Source organism: Caretta caretta, chromosome 7 (assembly GCF_965140235.1).
Source record: "Caretta caretta isolate rCarCar2 chromosome 7, rCarCar1.hap1, whole genome shotgun sequence".
Lineage (NCBI taxonomy): Eukaryota > Metazoa > Chordata > Testudines > Cheloniidae > Caretta > Caretta caretta.
In genome coordinates, this window is record NC_134212.1 from 78,103,745 (window position 1) to 78,122,729 (window position 18,985).

The 18,985-nt window shown below is 40.4% G+C and overlaps 1 protein-coding gene across 2 annotated transcripts in view; it reads left to right on the forward strand.

The window, feature by feature from the left end:
• The window catches only part of ARID5B (AT-rich interaction domain 5B), a 191,826-nt gene that overhangs the window by 27,439 nt on the left and 145,402 nt on the right, over positions 1 to 18,985 (forward strand). Inside the window, exon 1 of one of the 2 annotated variants that reach the window (XM_048858417.2) lies at positions 18,534 to 18,930. The exons of the other annotated variant lie outside the window; for it this stretch is intronic. Coding sequence (XP_048714374.1) covers positions 18,910 to 18,930 — 21 coding nt within the window. The 5' untranslated portion in view covers positions 18,534 to 18,909. Of the gene's footprint in view, positions 1 to 18,533; positions 18,931 to 18,985 lie in introns of those variants that run through there. 2 annotated transcript variants of the gene reach the window in all.

Sequence of the window (18,985 nt, forward strand, 5' to 3'; positions counted from 1 at the left end):
TCATCAGAAAATTTTGATTATTTTTTTTTTAGCCGCAAAACCAACAATGTTTGATCCAATGCCAGTTTTGACCAAAATGTTTTTTTGGTTTTCAATTAAATCTAGACATTTTCTGTGGAAAGCAGACACTGTTTGCAAAATGAAGTGTTTATTCAAAAACCCAATTTTCCATTGAAAAACAGTTTCAACTGAAACTTTTCGACCAGCTCTCTCCTGGAGTAAGGTCCTACACAGTATGAGTGGGGGATACCAAAATCTGGGTTTGGGGAAAGATGAGGTTTGTTGGGAGCTAATGTTTGGGGATCTGTTGCTGTGAGCAAACAATAAGTTTGCTAATGTTTCTGTTTGACTTATTTTAACTGCTCAGCTGCCCAGGGTAATACAGACATGCCTTTCATGTAAACTTTATTAAAAATCTCAAATAAGTAAACAGTCCTTTACTTTGCAGACAATTTCAAATCAGTGTGAATGTGGCACAGAGGCATCAGTATCATCTAGATAACAATATAACACCATCTTTTGTTAAAATACAACTTTTTTTTAAAGTTCATTCTTGGATTTTAGCTCTGTGCAGACCTTCCCGTAGCTTTTAGCCACGGTATTTGCACTTTTGTTTCACATAACTAAACATCCAACACTACTTAACAAAGAAATAAATAACATATCAATAAAGTAGTAGATACTTAGACGCAGGCAAATGCCAAAGCCGTTATCTATCAAGCAATGGCTGTGAGCATTCCCTTTGATTAATCAATAATGTTCTACAATAGGTGAAGGAATGTTGGTCAGGGCTCCAGGGGAATCCCCTATGCTTTTCTAAACAACAAGGTTTGTTATCTTTAAGCAGAACTTTTAATCAGGACCTTAATTAAATATAATACCCAAAAGCTCCTCAAGACATGCCTCACTTCCAAAGTACACTAAACGGTGGTAGTTAAATTATGCCCAACCAAAGGCCCTTATCTACATTTGAAGGGGTTTGCCAGTAGAGATATACTGGTAGAAATATACCAGCAAGCCCCCTCTGCAGAGCGTTATTTTGCCAATAGCTTTTACCAGTTCTTAAAGGGAGTAAGCTATACCGCCAAAGGACCTTTTTTGCTGGTGCAACTGCCTCTACACTAGGGTTTTTGCATCCTAAGCCATAGAAGAGCTGTAAGCAATGTTCCCCCTAATTTTTGACAGTCCATGTGTGCAAAAAATTTCTTCTGTGCAAATTTTTGACAGGCCGCGTGTGCAAAAACTTTCTCCTGTGCAAATTGTACTTCTGTGAAAATCTTTGTGTGTGCGGTGTTTTGCCGTGTGCGCGGGGTTTAGGACCTGTGTGCGCATGCGCACAGTTTAGAGAGAACAGTGACTGTAAGTGCAACATTTTTCAACATCTTGGTTTCTAAGTGCTGATGGCAGTTCTGGAGTATTTTAGTTTCAAATAAAATAATCAAAACCTAACTGAATCCAGTCCCACTCAGATAAATGATACAAAGTGAAATCAAATTAAATGTACTGTACCGTTCCCATTAGAAAAAGAGTCGATACGTCTCAGAAGAACCTTGCTGACTATGAACCTGGCCCAGCACACGATAAAATCAAGGGGAATTTTACCATTTACTTTGAGTATGAGATCAGGCCATCTGTTGGGATAAGTCTTCCATAATATTTGTGACACCACATGTCAAGATGTATAGTTTGCAAGGACAAATTTGATCTGGCTTAAATTTAACAAAGAAAAGAATTATGAAAATTAATCTTAGACAAATATATTTCACCCTGAAAAGTTGGATTCATTTTGATCGGTTTTTTTAAACAATGAATGCGTTGAAATTGATGGAGGTTGTCTATGGAATTTCTTTCCTCCGTGAGACAGGGAAGCATATCAGTATTCCAGAAAGTGAGGGCAATTCTAAAAATATTTGGCCAAGCTCCTCCCTAGCGTAATTCCACTGGCTTCAGAGATTAGAAGAGTGTAGTTATAGTGGGGATGATTCTGGTCCACTAGATTGAGTAATGCAGTGTAAAGGGTAAGATACAAAGATGCCATACTGGAAAGACAACATACTAATTAATTATAATATATATTTATGAAGTCCAAAACAAGATCATCTGTCTCCGGGACTGGAACATACTCAGAGACAAAACACCTTAACAGAGAACTTGCTGATTTGCCATTAAAGTTCATTTTATCTTCACTGGAAGAAAGTTTGCTACCCTTTTTGGCCCAAGAGATTAGCCAGTATTCAGGGTCTTGCAGGTTGCTCCTGCTAGGAGAAGAAACTGATGATGGAGTCAGGCATTTCTTTAATGCAATCCAATTTATTTAGAGGGAAAATACACCATGTCCTGTTTCTCTGAAAACAGTAGGGGATGAAGCAACAAGAGGCAGTTTCCTTGCTCAAAATTCCAATCCTGCTTTTCTAGCTAGCACTCTACCCAAAAACCTCTCTCTCGGGGCTTTCTTTCAAGGGCACACTACATGTGGTTCTCTTCCTGTCTCCTGGCTTTCTTACTGCTTCTGACACAGACACACAGCTCCACCAACTATACATCAGCCCCTGCCTTTATATACAGTCTAGTCTTTGGACAGAGATGAAACAATGGAAGCCAATCACTTAAAGGGGCATTTAATTTTTCCTGCATTGATCCTGAATGGCAGGGGCTAACAAGCTCATCAGCTTCAGTGAGGTCTGTGACTGCCCATAGATGCTTGCACAGAGCCACTCACCTTCATCATAACATTTCAAGTACGTCTAGACTAAGATTTTCCTAAGTGTCTAGTGAGTTGAGTGCCTCAACTGTTAGGTGGTGAACTTGAGATATTTTAAGAGTTGTTAATTTTCAGACCATGAGTACTCAACACTTTATGAAAGTCCAACCCCTTTAAGATATCTCAGGTGAATCACTCAAAAATCACTAGTCATTTTTAAAAATTGTCCCCTAAATCATTCCTATGACTTTTCTTGTGTAGAAGTTACTGACTCAAAGATGCCTTTCCACTGGGTTCCCAAAATAAACAAGGTTTCTTCTGATGGGGTCTCCTTATTCAACATTGTCCTTTGACTACCTCCTCTAGCCTTTCCTTTTAAATGTGGGCACATAGGCAACTGTATCATTGCAGGATACCCAGGGCAGTTTAAATCAGGTTAGGTATAATCAAGACGACCCAGAGCATCTGTCTCTCCAGAAGATTACAGAGAGTCCACCATCCCCCAAAGGCTTGGACCCATAGTGGCTAGAGTTCAAAGACCCTTCTGTCCCTAGGAAAGTGCCTAAAATCCTCTTCAGTAAGAACAGAAATAAGTTACAAAAGAGGAAACAGAAGATTCTTTCCTTGGTATAACTACTGTCCCATACAAACAGTAGTTGGAGAGCATAGTATGTTTAGCAGAGCTGGATTTACAAATCAATTTCATTTCACTTCCAGTGGTTTAATTTGACAAGATTACATGAACCAGTAGAATGGAAAATTATTTCTGCACAGTCTCTGGTATTTATTAGGTAAATGATGTGTTTAAAAATCTATTTAAAATAGCCAGGCATGTCAACCTGGTTCTAACTAAGGTTTAGTGAAAGGCACAGCAATGTCAATCAATCATCCTGCCATTGGGATCATAGTACTCGGGAATAGAAAAGAGCTAGTAGATTATTGAGTCCATTCCCCAGCACATGCAGAATATAACCTGGTGATTTTGGGGTGGGGGGCAGGTGCCAAATCAACATTTGCCTTTGGTTTAGTTACCCCTTCATTCTGGGCCAGATCCTGAAGTCCTTTTTCAAGCAAAACTCCCGTGAAGTTCAGTGGTTAGAGCACTATCCTGGGACTGAAGAGGCCTGGGTTCATTTCCCTGCTTCTAAAAACCTTGGGCAAGTCATTTTGCTTCCATTCCTCATCTGTAAAAGGGGAATAATAGCACTGCCTTACCTCACAGGGGTGCTTTGAGGATAGATATGTGAAACACTGTGAGGTACTCGCTTGCCGGACAAATGGGGGTCATAGACATGCCATAGACAGAAACGGACTCTAAAGCTTTGGCTAAGAATAAAAGGAAGACACGACCAGATCAGTTGCAACCAACCACAGGCTATTCATCCAGCAATAACGTAGAATTAACTATACCTTTGTATTAAACATGATCTCCTTGAGATGGTTTTGAGTACAAGACAAGTATAAACTGAGGGCAGCACAATATTGTTCTCATATGGAGAGTCCTGAACTCCTCCACCTTCCCCATATCTTTCCTTGGGATTTCCCTATGAAAATTGTGATTCCTATTAGGAGTACATGTTTGACTTTTCTTGTTTCGTCTCTCAGCACTGACACTGTGTAGTTTAAAAGGGCAGATCGGGGGGGTCCCATATGTTCCTATTTTTGATTTAATTAATTTACTCCAAGCAGTAAGGTTAGTCATGTGTTTAATATTTAAGTGGTATTTGATTCCAACGGAGTGTCCTTTCTTATGGAAAATAAATCTTCACCACAACAGCCCATGAGGACTGAAAGACATTTAAGCCTTGTCTCTTATTACAAACAGAACCAGATTTGACATTGGTTGTCAAACACAGCTCCTCACCCCCCTTAACCATGGCGGAACACTATCATCCTGCTGATGTTGACTGGTTCAACCAAGGTCACCTGTTTGTAAGAAAGAGGCATCAGACTCTTGTTGGACCTACTGTCTACCATACTGTATTACAGTGGGTGTTTGGCTCCGCCCATGCCAGGGGAATATCCATTCTCACCATGGCAAAGAGGAAAGCTATGTTTGAAAACCAGTGGCTTTCAAAGTATAGACACAGATTAATTTTGGAAAAAGGGAGAAACATGTGCTTTGAATAGGATAATACCTTACATGCCATACTTATATAAGAGCTTACAGAGATCCAAACTCCTGCATCTACCTCCCTTTGAGAACTGGAACAATCTGTTTGTTAACCTAATTTTACAACTATTATGCATATTCATGTGAGTAGTCTCACTAAAGTCAAATGGACTACTTGAGTGAATAAGAGCTATTCAGTGAGCATAAGCTGAGCTGTTCCCTTAGATAGCACTTATGTTGACTATTAAAGCCTCAGACACAGTGGGCCCAAGTACTTGGGTGCACATATGAACAAATAAAAGGCCACAGTAGTGACTTAAAGAAAATATACAGAGTGCACTGGTCAACTCTCAAAGTAGGTGGATATTTGTCATAAATCAAAGCTGATTAGTTCTGGTGCTTCCATACAAGGAATGCCTTATAGCTGATACTCGCAACAGGAGTAGTGGTTCTTTGTCCCCCACTGACTGTTCTCCAAAAGAGTTTTCTACAGTGGCCAGCTCGAGAACTCAGTCCTTAAGCTCAAGTAGTAAAGGCTCATGCTTTTAGGGCCTAATCTAAAGCGCTTTGAAGTCAATAGGAGGATTGCCATTGATTTCAATGGACTTTGGATCAGGCTTTAGTACTGCTGGTCAAGTTCAAACCCAACTGGTGGCCACAGTGGGATCAATTCTACAGCCATTGTGCTTGCTGTATAGTATAATCTGTGACTCAGAAGCATGTAACTCATCATGCCCAGTAAAGCTGTGCAAACCACCACTTTTTCAGTTTATGTACCAAAATGAAAAATCTAAAAGAAAAAAATGCTTTGGGTCAACATGAAACTCAAATGTTTTGAAATTTGTGATTAAGAAAAAAGGTTGACAAATTTCAGCTGACTCAAAAAGAAACAAGGTGGGTGTGGGTGAGGTAATATCTTTTATTGGACCAGCTTCTGGTGGTGAGAGAGACATGCTCTGCGTTGCTAAAAAGCTTGTCTTTCTCACCAACAGAAGCTGGTACAATAAAAGATATTACTTCCCACACCCTGACTCTCTAATATCATGGGACCAACATGGCTCCACTGACATTCCAAAAAGAAACGTTTTGTTCAATTCTGAGTTTCAAATTTTTTATTAAAATTTAGGGAAATTAAAAAAAAAAGTCTTTCCAAAATGAGAAGTCAAAATATTTCATTTTGGAAATGCTGAAATGAACCCTTTAACACTTCTGATTTTTCTTTCTTTTGCCAACCAAAACAGTTTGTCAAAATCAACACAAGCTCACAAATTGTTTCAGTTGACCCAAATCTGAATTTTTTTTGCAAAAATAATGGTATTAACACACAAAATGTCATGAGCTCTAGCATCTAACACCATTGCTGGGAATAGGAGCTTTTTGAATAGTTTCCATATGTGAGGCATTGCCTTGTGGAATGATATTGAGGACCAACTTACGTTCTGCAGCTTGCAACATTTGTGTCTCCCTGTCCCCACTGGGGATAAAGCACTGTAGATTGTACCCAATCCGCCAGATCTAAGCTCATAGGTGTGACAGCCACCTATTACAGACACTGTTTGTAAAATCCCTTTTATGTGTAAATGCAAGATGTTGTACAAGTACTGCATATGAAGACATTGCAAGCAGTGGTTTCTTGCAAGCCTTTGGCATCTTGGTGGAAGCAAGTCTCATTCATACATTCTACACTGGTGCCTGAAAACATCTCTGTCCTCTCTACATTGGTATTTAATTTCTTTCCAGAACTAATTCAAGGGCACCCCACTGCTGACAACCTTTTTCAGCAACAGGTCCATTTCCTAGTGTAATCAGGGCTCTACACACAGATTCAAAAGCAGGAGTGAATCACCGGTAATGACCACAAGGTCAGATGTCATGATGTAAACAAAAAATGGGAAACTGGAGGGAAAATACAGTCCAAAATGAAGGTGTAAATGAAAATGTCACCAACAGCACACAAAATTGTGGCAAAAACATTCCAAATTAATAAGGAAATCAGAACTGCCTTCCTGGGCTCTCCATGTTGGGGGCAGGTGAGAAAGAGAAAACCTATGCTTGGATCATAACTCCACCAGGAAAGAATCCCATATTTCCCTCCCAGAATTGTTCCCATTTCTAGAACTATGCCTTTCTACTTGGAAACATCTGATCACTATAACTGATGCTTCCGGCTCTGGTCAACCTAATTCATAAAAACTAAGTATTTCTTTTGCTCGGAATAAAAACTCTATGGCTAAAATGAAGTGGAAAGAAGACAATTTGTTTACTTCAACTGATTGTAACCTGGCATAGTGAGAATAGCAACTTGTTTTGACCTCTGACTTAAGTAAATGTGGCATGGGATTCTTATGAGGATATTTACAACTGCAAGCTGTCGCTATGGCAGAGGAGAATATATATATATAGTCCACTACAACAGTTTGAGGTAAATTATTTGACAGGAGATGGATGTGAAATGGTTGGTGTGCATATTTCCTGTGCATCATTTAGAAAACGCAACGATATTTAAAGCCATAACAGCCGTGCTTCCTTTCTGTGAGCTATGAATAAAAAACTTTTGGTTGCACTTATTATTGTTTCCATTGAAGAGGTTTTATTCTGGGTTTTGTGAAAGAGCAACTATTTTCAGTAGGGAAATTTGCATGTTTTCTGTAGTTATAGAAACAGAAAAGCCTCGGATAGCTTATTGGATAAAGTGATGGCTTTGAAGTGACAATTCAGCTCATGCAGCTCAAGATAAAATGAACTCAGTGGCCTTTGCTCTGTCTCTTTTTCACATTCGTCCACACTAACACCACACATAACAAGGCATAATTTTACATAACTAGCAGTCTGTGCTCTGAGCCTGTATACAAGTCATACCTGATTGAATAACACTGTTTCAGAACTGTTGTCTGATCACATTTTTTCAGGCTGTATGAACAAAATAATGTTAATATAATTACATGACCATAATTATATAACTATTAATGATATTTTAGATAATATTGCTGTTTCTATGAGCTGTTGTGGTATTAAAAAGGTACGACAGAAAGATATCTGACACCATTTGAAACCCCACTTGTATTTTCGCATCTCTCTCGCAAGTAATTTAGGGACTTGATTTTTATGAGGTATAGCTCTGATGTCACCAGTGTTTTTGCCCATAATGGGTCTCTCTGGAGCAACACTCATCAACCCACTATAATAACATCTCAAATGTGTACCTTGGTTAATAGCTGGTCAGGTGGAAACCTCATGAATTTTATTTTAGCTGAGTGATCTTCCTGTGCTATTGTAGGAAACTGGTCTTTATTTAGCATGGGGAGATTACTCCAGCTTAATTTTTGCATAGGGCTAAGTAAACAGTTTGTTAAACTGTTGAGGGTCCAGCCCATATTAAGGGGTTCACATACTCAGAATGGTGACATATATCTGTTCTTATGGGCTTTGAACATCCAACAACTCTGCCAGTTTAGAAACTTCCATGTATGCTGCAAAATTGCCAGCTTCTCGTTATTTAAGCTCGAGTGTCACAATGTTCAGTGGTTTTCTTAAAGTCCCAGCTCTGGAAGTCATGTAACTATATATGAGAATCTCAGCATTCATGGTTTTTAGAAAAGTAAATTTTTAGTTCTCCTGGTTACAGAGAAAAACTGGAAAACATGATGCCTAAAGGCTCAAAAATGAGAGGGTAAATAAAAGGAATGCTAAATGTACTTGTCTGGCTTAAAAATCATAACATGGGAAAACAAACAATCATATTTTGGGGGAGCCTGACTCATGAATTTTCAGTGCTTGATACTGTGATCTGAAGAATTCCATGACACAGCACGTGGCCCAATGCCCAATCAAGTAAATGTGTGGTTTGGATCATGCCCTTCTCTCTGGCCTGATGTGCTCAGGAGCTTGATTGTTCCTTGATCTAACAAACTGAGCACTTTCCCCAAAGCTCCTCCACAATTTAAATCCCTGGGAGAGCAATGCTCTAACCAGAAAATAAATAAATGAAATAAAGCTCTCTCCACACATGCAAACATACAAGGCTTAGGATTGTATCTCGGCTGGGTTTCATTCTAAGTATAAAAATGGGCTTAGAAGACTTCCATTTAAAATTGTTTCCTGTCTCCTACCATTCCTAACCACAAATATTTTTAATTGTAAGCCATGAAAATAAATTTACACTTTAAATGCTTTTTGGTTCAACTTTGACTGTTTTTAATAAACAGTCTTATTTTGGCTTTTATGTATTCAGTTCCAGCTACTACGCTGTCTGTACCCTATCTTATTTCCCTCATGTAATCTACAGATCTTCCGTTATCATTGCTATGTTTTATGGTTTTGCATTACTTTATTGACTCATTGCACTGTAGTTTCTCTCCCCCTCCCCTCCCCCTTTGAAAATAGCCTTTTATGAGAAGCTTAAGTAAAAGCCTGGAATGTCCAAAGGAAAGTGCAGAAACATTACAACAGTTTGCAAATTTCTTCTGTCCAGAGAAAGTTACAAAATATTCATACAAAGAAATGTAGCCAGTGCCTGCAGGACAAAATCCAACTTCTGGTTATACATGGAATTTAAATTCCTGCTATAAACAAACTATTTAAGTGTATGGAGTTTGGAAAAAAAGTCTATATAACGTATGCCAGCAGAGCAATGATGAATATATATTCTCTTGTTACTGGGAATAAATGTTCTACAGCATCATGACAGATGCTATTGATACCACATTTGAAATGTTAAATACATTTTAAACTTAAACAGGATGTCTACAGTCATAAGAACAAATAGAGTTGGTTAAAAAGACACTGTCACTATCAGCTCAGAAAATCACAACCTCCCTCCCCGTTCCCCTGCTGCTCCAGGGTGGGAGTCAACTGCCCCGGGTCTCAACTCAGCTCAGCATATGTTCCCCAGTGTACTGGCACAGCTATGCTAGTTGCATTTTGGAATGGCAGAGCCAAAACCCTCTCCAGTTCCACTTCAGTCCACCCATTCCTTCCCACCTACGAAGATCCTCCACCCCGCTCACATTGCTACCGGTAATGCAGGTACTGATGGGATGGAAAGATGTAGCCCCGGTGCCAGCTGAGCCACAATTTGGCCCTAAACAAACTGGAAGACAGACAGACAGACATATGTTTTCACCTCCTTCTTTCAGTTACAGTTATTTAGGGGTTACTAATAACTATTATTTAAATCAATGGGTCTACTTGAGGAGTATCGCAGATGAGTATCACTATCTGGCCTGCTGGTAAGTATTGCATTTTCAGAGAAGTGTGTAATTTTTCAGGTTGATGGTATCCCTTTAAGAGGGCCTTCCAAAAACTCAATTTGGCAATGCTCTGAACATTTTTGATTTCTAAAAAGACAGCTTTTTAATCTGACACAATGAAAAGAAAATGCTAGAGGGATCTATGCGGGAAAATGCTATAGCAAAATAATCTGATACTGGGTATTCACATTTTTCATCCATGAGTGCATGCATTCATGTAAAGGTATGGCTATTTGTGTATGTTAAATTAGAATACAATACAGTACATTACACTTTTGGCATTAAATCTGCCATTAAGGGTCTGCATCCTGAAAGATAAAACTCCAATAACATTTGGGCCAACCCCACATTTGAAGGTGTTTGGAGATGTTATTTTGGATTAACCTTTTATAGAAATGGGATCAGCTGTGAATTTTGGAGCTGAACTTTCCCAAAATCTGGAGATGTTATCGAGGCTGGTCCTTGGCTTTGATCTTTGGCAGATGCTCCACAGCAAGAGAGGCTTGAAGGAGACTCAATCCAACAGATCAGAATGTAGAACAAGTTTCTAGGCTTATTGCATTACTGCACTTAGATAATGCAAAGGAGTCAGAAGAACTCAAACATGGATGGAGAGTTGGGGTTTTCTTGCAGTGCTCACAAATTACTTTGGATTTGTTTGAAGAAATATTGATAGGAACAAGAAGATCAACCTGCCTGAAGTAAAACAAATAACCAAATAAAAACCTATTTGTGCCAAATACCTTCTAACAATTGTCCAAGCCTAATTTATCTCTCTTACTATAACCCCAATAAATCTTCCAAGGTCAGTGAGATCTAGGGTGAAATGCCGCAGAAATGCAAGTTACACTGGCTAGAAGTTTGCTGTGGGCAAAATTAACACACACACACAGTTCTTCAAAGGGATTTAAAAACCACATCTCCCTCACTTGCATTATCTCCTTCCCCTTTAAGAAATGTTCTCGCCCCTTTAAGATGGCAACACTTACTAGTAACAAGCACCAGATTCTAGCAGAAAAAGTGGCAGGTATATGCAATTCAAATGAGAGTGAGAGGTGTTCTCCCACTTTGTCCATGTAAGATCCACATAAGAGAGAGCTATATGGAATAAAAATGAAAGCATGATGTTTATATATGTTCGACTTCCTTGAAACGTGCCTATCCAAATGTCCAACACTAAAGCTCCCAACTAAATCCCCACATCTGAGCTTTCCTATCACTTTCCCTATCGACTCAACTCTTCCCCCAAATAACCTCACAACCTGGGAAAGTGGAAAAGCTCTCCAGTGTGACCTGCAGGTCTTGGTCTCTAGAAAAACAACAGGGGAAGCAAGAACCATGTTCAAGGACCCCTCACTGAAAGTGCCCGGCCTCCAGCCCCCTCCTATTTAAGCCAAAAGGCTGTTAGACTGAGCACCAGATGCACGATATAAGGAAAGAGGGGGTCATAGAAGTGTGCAGGAACCAAACAATTTAGAGCTTTGTAGGTTAAAACCAATGCTTTGAATTTCCCTGGTGAGTAAATTGGAAGCCAGTGCAGCTCATGAAACAAGTATAGCATGCTCACTGTGAGAAGCACCACTGAAGTGACCAGTGTCATTTTGCACCACATGAAGTTTTCAAGTGGTTTCAGGGTGCAGCCCCATGCAGAACTCATTACAACAATCTAGCCTAGCCATGACAATGACAGGAATCACATTGGCAAAGTCCATATATAAGAGACAAGGTTGCAAAGTTCTGGTCAAGTTAATATGGCCACTGCTGCTATCTGTGTGGATACTTATTTGGCCTCCAATACCTTAGTATCTGAGTGCACCACAATCATTCATTAATGCATCCTCTCAGCCCTCCCTGTGAGGAAGGGGAATAGTATCCCCATTTTACCAATGGCAGAGAGAAATTAAATGATTTGTCCCAGTCACATTGGAAGTGTGTGGCAGGTCTGAGAACAAAACTCAGGTCTCCTGAATCCCAATCCAGTGCATTTACTCCAAGACCTTCCTTCCTTCCCTGAATCTTGTGGGGGCTGTGGAGAAAGCAAGTTTGGCAAAGGGCCCTCAGTCATCACAGGAGATCCTCCTTACCAGCGGGTAGACCAAAGGCCAGACTCCTTGCTTTGGAAAGGCCTATTTCCAAACAAGGGTTTTGATTATCTTTAAAAGAGAGAATCACTACATTCCAGGGGGCTTCCTTTTGTTTTGTCAAACAGCTGGAGATAAACCTGCAGAGAACAAAGCCTGTCATTTTGGCCCACAGCTCATGTGGCATTTCCTGATGCCTGGGTCTGGGAACTGGAGGGTGATGACTGTGAGTGACAGTCATGCAGAGGAGTTAGAACATGGAGTTACCCATCTGTTGAAGTAGTGGGATAGAGAAACCTTCGGGATGGCCATTTGAACACAGAACTTTTTACCAGAGTTCCGGTATGTTAGATCTATGAGTTATAAGGTGCGTTTTGGTTTTGTCATCAAATAGCTCTGCTTAAAGATGTGCCTCCTTTCAATAAATTGATGAGACTATAGTATCGTGTATCGGTGTCAGTTCATTTCTCTCCCAGACCTATTCCTGGAAACCAAACCTTCCTCACTGATCAGAAGCTGGAATGAGGGCACGGCAACACTACAAAAAGCTGGACAGGGAATGAATAATATTGTATCCAACCGAAACTACAGGGGAATTTAGGTAGGCATAATACCAACTTGCCCAACTTGGAATCAGTCCAAGTCACCTGAGGCAACCACCTCCTTTTACAAGTAGAGCTTTGGGAATGTTCAGTGTCTTGATTTAGTGCCACAGAGGGAATTTACTTAGGCAGTATATGCTAAATTGGGGGAGCATGAACTGGATGATCTAATAGGTGCATAATTGTTGTGAGCATACTTGGAACCCAAGGGCTGCACCTACCTTTCACATCAGTATCATCCCTTCTTGTTGAAAGCCCAGGTACACACTCCTATTTTTAATTCTAACTTCTTTGATTTGGAGAAATGGCTCCTTATTGTTCAACACCAATAACAACAACCTACAGGTGATCAGCATCATCCGTGCCTTACAGTTACTCCTAGAAAGCAACCTCAGAACATCCTGGGTCCTTAGCCCATTCTCGGTGCCTCCCTCCATCACTAGTGTCTATAGTTTACTGACCACAAGTGGGCAGAACCTCAGTTTTCAAAGGATGGGACCTCCAACAGACCAGCAGCCTCTAGCACTGTGCTAAGGTATTAATTCAGGCCAGCGTTAGATGAATGAGAGCCATAAACAAACATCACCCCCATCAATTCCTGCAGTACCCTGCAATCCAAGACTGAGATGCTCAGAGTTCTAGTTGTTGGCACAAATAAAACAATACACTACATTTTATCTAAGCAATGTACTTCATGTGCACAACATGTGATTTTAAACATGGAACACTTATTTCTAAACCAAATATAATCAAAAGCATCATACATTTGCCCTCACCCAGACTCTGATCCTGCAAGCACTTAGGCATGTGCTTAACTTAATGCATGTGAATAGTTTCATTGAAGCCAATGGCAATGTGACACTGAAGTTTAGCATGTGCGTAAGTGCTTGCCACATCAGAACCACTGGGGCAAGTTTTGCCTGTGGATATGCACACAAAGGTACTCATGGACTTCCAGGGGAGCATCCTGCACTTTAGAGAGCAGAATTCGCCTCTTAAAAAACGTTATATTTAAACTTTAAAAAGGCATCCCTGGCCAGGAAACAAAAGCCACACACAGAGTATAAAGCAGAAAGACCTCTTCCCCATGCTGGCTAATTCAAAACCAGCCAACTGGAATTATAGAAAAGTTTATTATTAGTAAACATCAACAGTGAGCTTGGCTCCCCTACAAAACACAAAGATAAAGACATTTCTGCCCTCCAAAGCTTGCATCGTAAAGTGTATTATTTTCTATTATTCATATGGCAATGACAAGCACAATCCTCAGTTCGGATCAGAGCCCCATTGTTCCAGGGGCTGTATGAAGACATAGTAAAAGATATCCTCTGACCCCCTTAAAGCTTGCAGTGCAAGAGAGTTTTAAAAAAATCTTAAAAACTCCTTTTGGATCAATTAACAGCCACTAAAGGCTATGTTTCCATGAAGCTGTAAGTGTCTTAAAATAGCAGTTTACTGGAGAACTAGGCTGGCTACGACAAATAAACTCTATAATAAAACAAGATCAAAAACACAAACCAACCAAAACACAGCCCCGCTGCTACCCAGACTCTGAGCGCTAGGAGTCGCAAGAAAAGCAATGACCAGAGTAACCTGTCTGATTTCTTCCCCTTAACCAATAGACTTGTTGCTGCCTCTCATTAGCATAACCCTGGGTTATGTTGGCTCATGATGTAAATACTCCTGCCGTAATAATAGTCATTAATAAGAACAGCGGTTTGAGTCTTTTTTTCCAGGGCTGGAATGTAACTGCTGCGGAGAGGGACTGGCTTGTAAAGCACATCCTATTATCAGCTGTGATCAAGCTTACAAATTCCCCAGTCCGCGCATCTGCCCAGATGGTCTTTTGGGCGGGGGGGGCGAAAGGGAGGGAGAAGCGCTTCAGATCGAAGATCATTACAGAGAAACGTCGCTGCTGAGGAACAGATTCTCCGGGTCTGAACAATGGTTTAGCGCCTCCTTGTAAACACAGCCCCGCACACGCGAAAGGAGCCATGCCAGTAGGATTACAATCACTGCATTAAGTCTGCCAAAGGCCCTGGCTACCCCCAACATCTCTTCTTTTCTCTTTATGCTCCCCCCGATCGGACCCACTGACGTGTCTGACATGTGGATGGAGATTACGGGACAATTTGCTTTCTTTCTGTTCTGGTCTCTTGTGTCGCTGGAAAAATAAGCAGCTCCTAGCAGCGAAAGGAAGGGGGGCGGGGGGGTGCGCACAGCCGGCTTGAGTCTCCAGGCTTTCTCAAGGCGTTCGCTCACCAATAAAAGAAGGCTGCAATTGCAGATTCAAGCCACATGCGGTAGTGTGTAGCAATTAGTAGATAAACCGCTGACTAAAGTACTAAAACATGAAGTATTATTGAAGTCAAGGTCAAAAATGCTTCAGTTCTCTTGCAAAATAATAATAACAAAGAAAAAAGTGGGGAGAAAGAAAGGAGGGCGGGACACTTGCACTTTCCAAGGAAGGTCCAATTTCTGCACACTGTACTTTTTATGACAGTGTTGATTACAGATGAAGGTCCCCTAATTGTTTCACTGCTGGTTTTGCAACTAACTTAATCCGCCAGTTCCTTTATGAAACGGTTCACAGACACATTGAATAACATTCCCCCCTCCAGCTATCCCCCCCCCGCCCCACCTCCAAGAAACCAGCTAAAAAGATGACACAGGACTTTTTAAAAAATGTATATCTGTGTGTGTTATATATATACATATGGCAGGAAAAGCAGTACTAGAGGCGTGTGGCTGCAGGTGACTCAATCTCAGACCAGGAAACACACTAGAAATGGCTGGGAATATAAACACCCCAAACTGCTTATTTCACTCCTCTTTTATATTCAGAAAAGCCTGGCTACAGGCTTTGATAGATAAATAAAGCAATTGCTTTCATGATTATAACTGTCCTGAATGGATTGTCTTCCTACACCATTCAATCTGTTATGAGTATTTACTTTACATTAGTAGAGAGACCCTGCACTGCAGGAGTTTGCTGCTTTTCCCCTGGGTGTCAGTGTCTGAAGCCTTACATCTGCTCTGTGATTGATGGAGCCTTGAATACACGTTATTACTCTTTCACAAGCAGAAATCAAACAGGCTATTAACTACATTACTTCAAAGAACAGTTTCAATACAATCTACTTATCTTAATTGAAACTTTCTTTGTATGGATATTTGCAGAGGAGATAATTTACAGGTGTGTAGCAAGCATCACATTAAGGGAAGGTAAAGTAGAGGTGGATTTATACCATGATTTTTAAGATACACATTTAAAAGCCATTCACGGAACTGGACGCAAAATTTTATTTGAGGTAGTTTCTTGGGGGCGGGCTATCATTATGCCTTGGGGTTGGGTCTCTGCAGCACGAATCTGGTTACAGGACTGCAGGTTTTCAGAACTATCCAAGGCATTGCACCGCAATTGTTAACATCAGAAAAACCTTATCACAGATTTTTTTTTCTCCCTGCAAGGATTACGCAGCATGCAGTACTATAGAGCTCCTACCTTTAACAGACAGTGATACAGTGTTTCTAATTAGATAAAGTATCTTATAGACACTTGGAGACCACAGCTTCAAACAAAACAGAAGTTGCTCAGCTGTTGTAAAACGTTGTGCATTGGGGGGTGGGGGGGAGGTTAATATACAATAGAGGAATGCCCGGAGGCTTTCTATTGAGGTTTCCTGCATAAATGCTGCTGCATTGCTTATACAGGAAACTGACTCAGTCAATCTTAAATATGATCTTGTCAAAATACTGCAACCCAAGTTCTTTAAAACAAGCTTACTTCAACTACACTAGATGCTTACCAGAACAGTGCACTGCCTAATACACGTATCAGTCACCTCTAATGTTAAAGCAATCTTTAAATGCCCTCTGGCCACCAATAGGCATACTATTTAAAGATGGATAAAGTAGGTTAATTTAATTAAATGTATACTATACTTACTGCATGATAAAAGAAAGCAACACTGAAGTGTCATTTAATTCAGTAACCCCATATTCTAATTCAGTAACCCCATATTCTACACTACATACTATAATGATCAGATGAAATTTCGAGAAAAGCTCATTAAAGAGTGATGCCAACAGATCACCTAACGTGGCTATGCTGAAGAATGGAAGAGAACAGTATAAATTGTTATATAGCCTCCTACATCTGGCATAGATGTAATATTAGTTTAAATTATTAAAATAGTTTTCGACAGCTTTCAGTTCTTTGGCATGGGCTTTTATTTCTTATTGTAATTTGAGTATCTGCCATTTTCTTTCGTTTCTCGCTGTGTGTATAGAAACAAGCTAGATCTTGCTTTTATTACTTCAGCACGTTTTTTAAAATGAGGTTTAGATAATGTTAAATACTCTAATCTTACCGAAATGAGCGCCTGCATTAAGAAAATGTAAAAAAAAAAATCTATGCTCTAAGCCGCTAGTCACTGAGAATCCACATTTATCACCCCTAGTTCCCCCCCCCCCAAACTATTAACTTCAACCATGTGAATATAATTTTCATTAGAGTAATCCTGTTTCAGCTAGACGCTGTGACTAGAGGTGAAATGTTGCGAAAGCGTTAAAAATAGCTTACTAGTAATTTCAACATCCTGTAATTTTATCACAGATCAGGTTTCAACTGTCATACTGTACAGACCTTATTTCCCATATATTACATGTTTACTTTATAACATGCCAGACCTACTTTGGTAGGATCGGTGCCAATATAATAACATTAGAAGAGAGAAAGCGAGGGTGCACCATTTTACATCAACACTGCGAAAATGCATCTAAAGACTGCTGGTGAAAACATAGGGGCTGGATTGGTGCTGGGCTTTGCCATTTGATTTCATTGCTCACTGTGCCCTTTTCTTGTTCTGTCGCTCTTAAGTTTCTCAATGTTTGCATAATAACCCTGCATGCAAACCTCGTAATGCTTCAGGGCTCCAGGACAATAAATATACACATTTAAAGCCTTTATTGTCTCACGGTTCATGCCCCCGGTTTTAAACAGCTTAATTTCTAGTTATATTTAACTAGTTTCCAAATGGATTTTTTTCCCCTCTCCTCCCCCTCCTCCCGGTTCCAAACTATTACTGAGGTAGCGCTCTAGCTCTCTCCTGTGTGTGTGTTAAAGTCAGTATTTCTGCAGCACTTGGTTATATAAACACATTATGATTTGAGATCGCCCTTGGCAGAGATCAGCATTGTAAACACGTACTAATGTATATACATCAAAATTAAAGTATGCACACGCAGATCTGGGAGCAGCCTGAATTCATATTCCGAGAAGACCCACTGCTCCCATTTATTGATTTAGCATGCATCGTTTATTGTTCCATTCCCTATATGCAGTAGCTGTCCGTTCAATATTATTTGCAAAATCCAGTGATTGTGTGTGTGTGTGTGTGTGTGTGTGTGTGTTCATTAGTCTCGTCTTTTTTTCCAAAGCGAACAACTGCATTAATATTTATATGTTTATATAATCGATAACCCACTTTCTTCCTTTCCCACAGAAAACAGGCATCAGGCAGCTAATGTAACAGATTAAGTTCCTTGAAAATATGACAGTGAGGGAACGTCATTTAACTATCAAACAAATCTACATGTCTAATAAAGGCAAATCTGCTAAAGAGAATTAGAAAGACGAGCTGCGCCCCAGAATCTCTGCAGGAAACGTTCTTTATATTAGACATATACAAGCAGGTCCTGTCAGATCCGCAGCTGAACAGGGCAGCTTTTCTGCCTATCAAAAATGAAACGGTGATGCTATCCATCATCATTGGGACTTTGCAGGAATTAACTCATGTCCCCACACAGGCCCCAGCTTTGCAATATTTTTTTTAGGTTTTAGATCTCAATTTTGCCTTGATCCATCCGCCCTTGTCCTATGCTTTGACTCAGCCCCGTCCCATGTTGCCAATTTGATCAGGCAGCAATTGGGGAAAAAACTCGTCTTTTCCACACCTCTGGGAAATTGGGGGCCAGGAGAAATATTGGGCTGCTTTTCTGGTCATTTTGGGTGAGCTGGGAAGGCGAGGTTCAGGTTTTATATTGAGGGTTCGGGCTGGCTGCTGGAGGAGAGAGCTTTACCCTGCCAGGACCTGATGCAATCCATTCAAGCCAACAAGTTTGGAGAGAATGTTGAGTTCAATCAATTCAGAACGCCGAGATGGAGCCCAACTCAGTCCAGGTATTCGTCTCTCCTCCGCTTCTCTGCTCCGATCCCCCCCCCCCCCCCCAGCCCC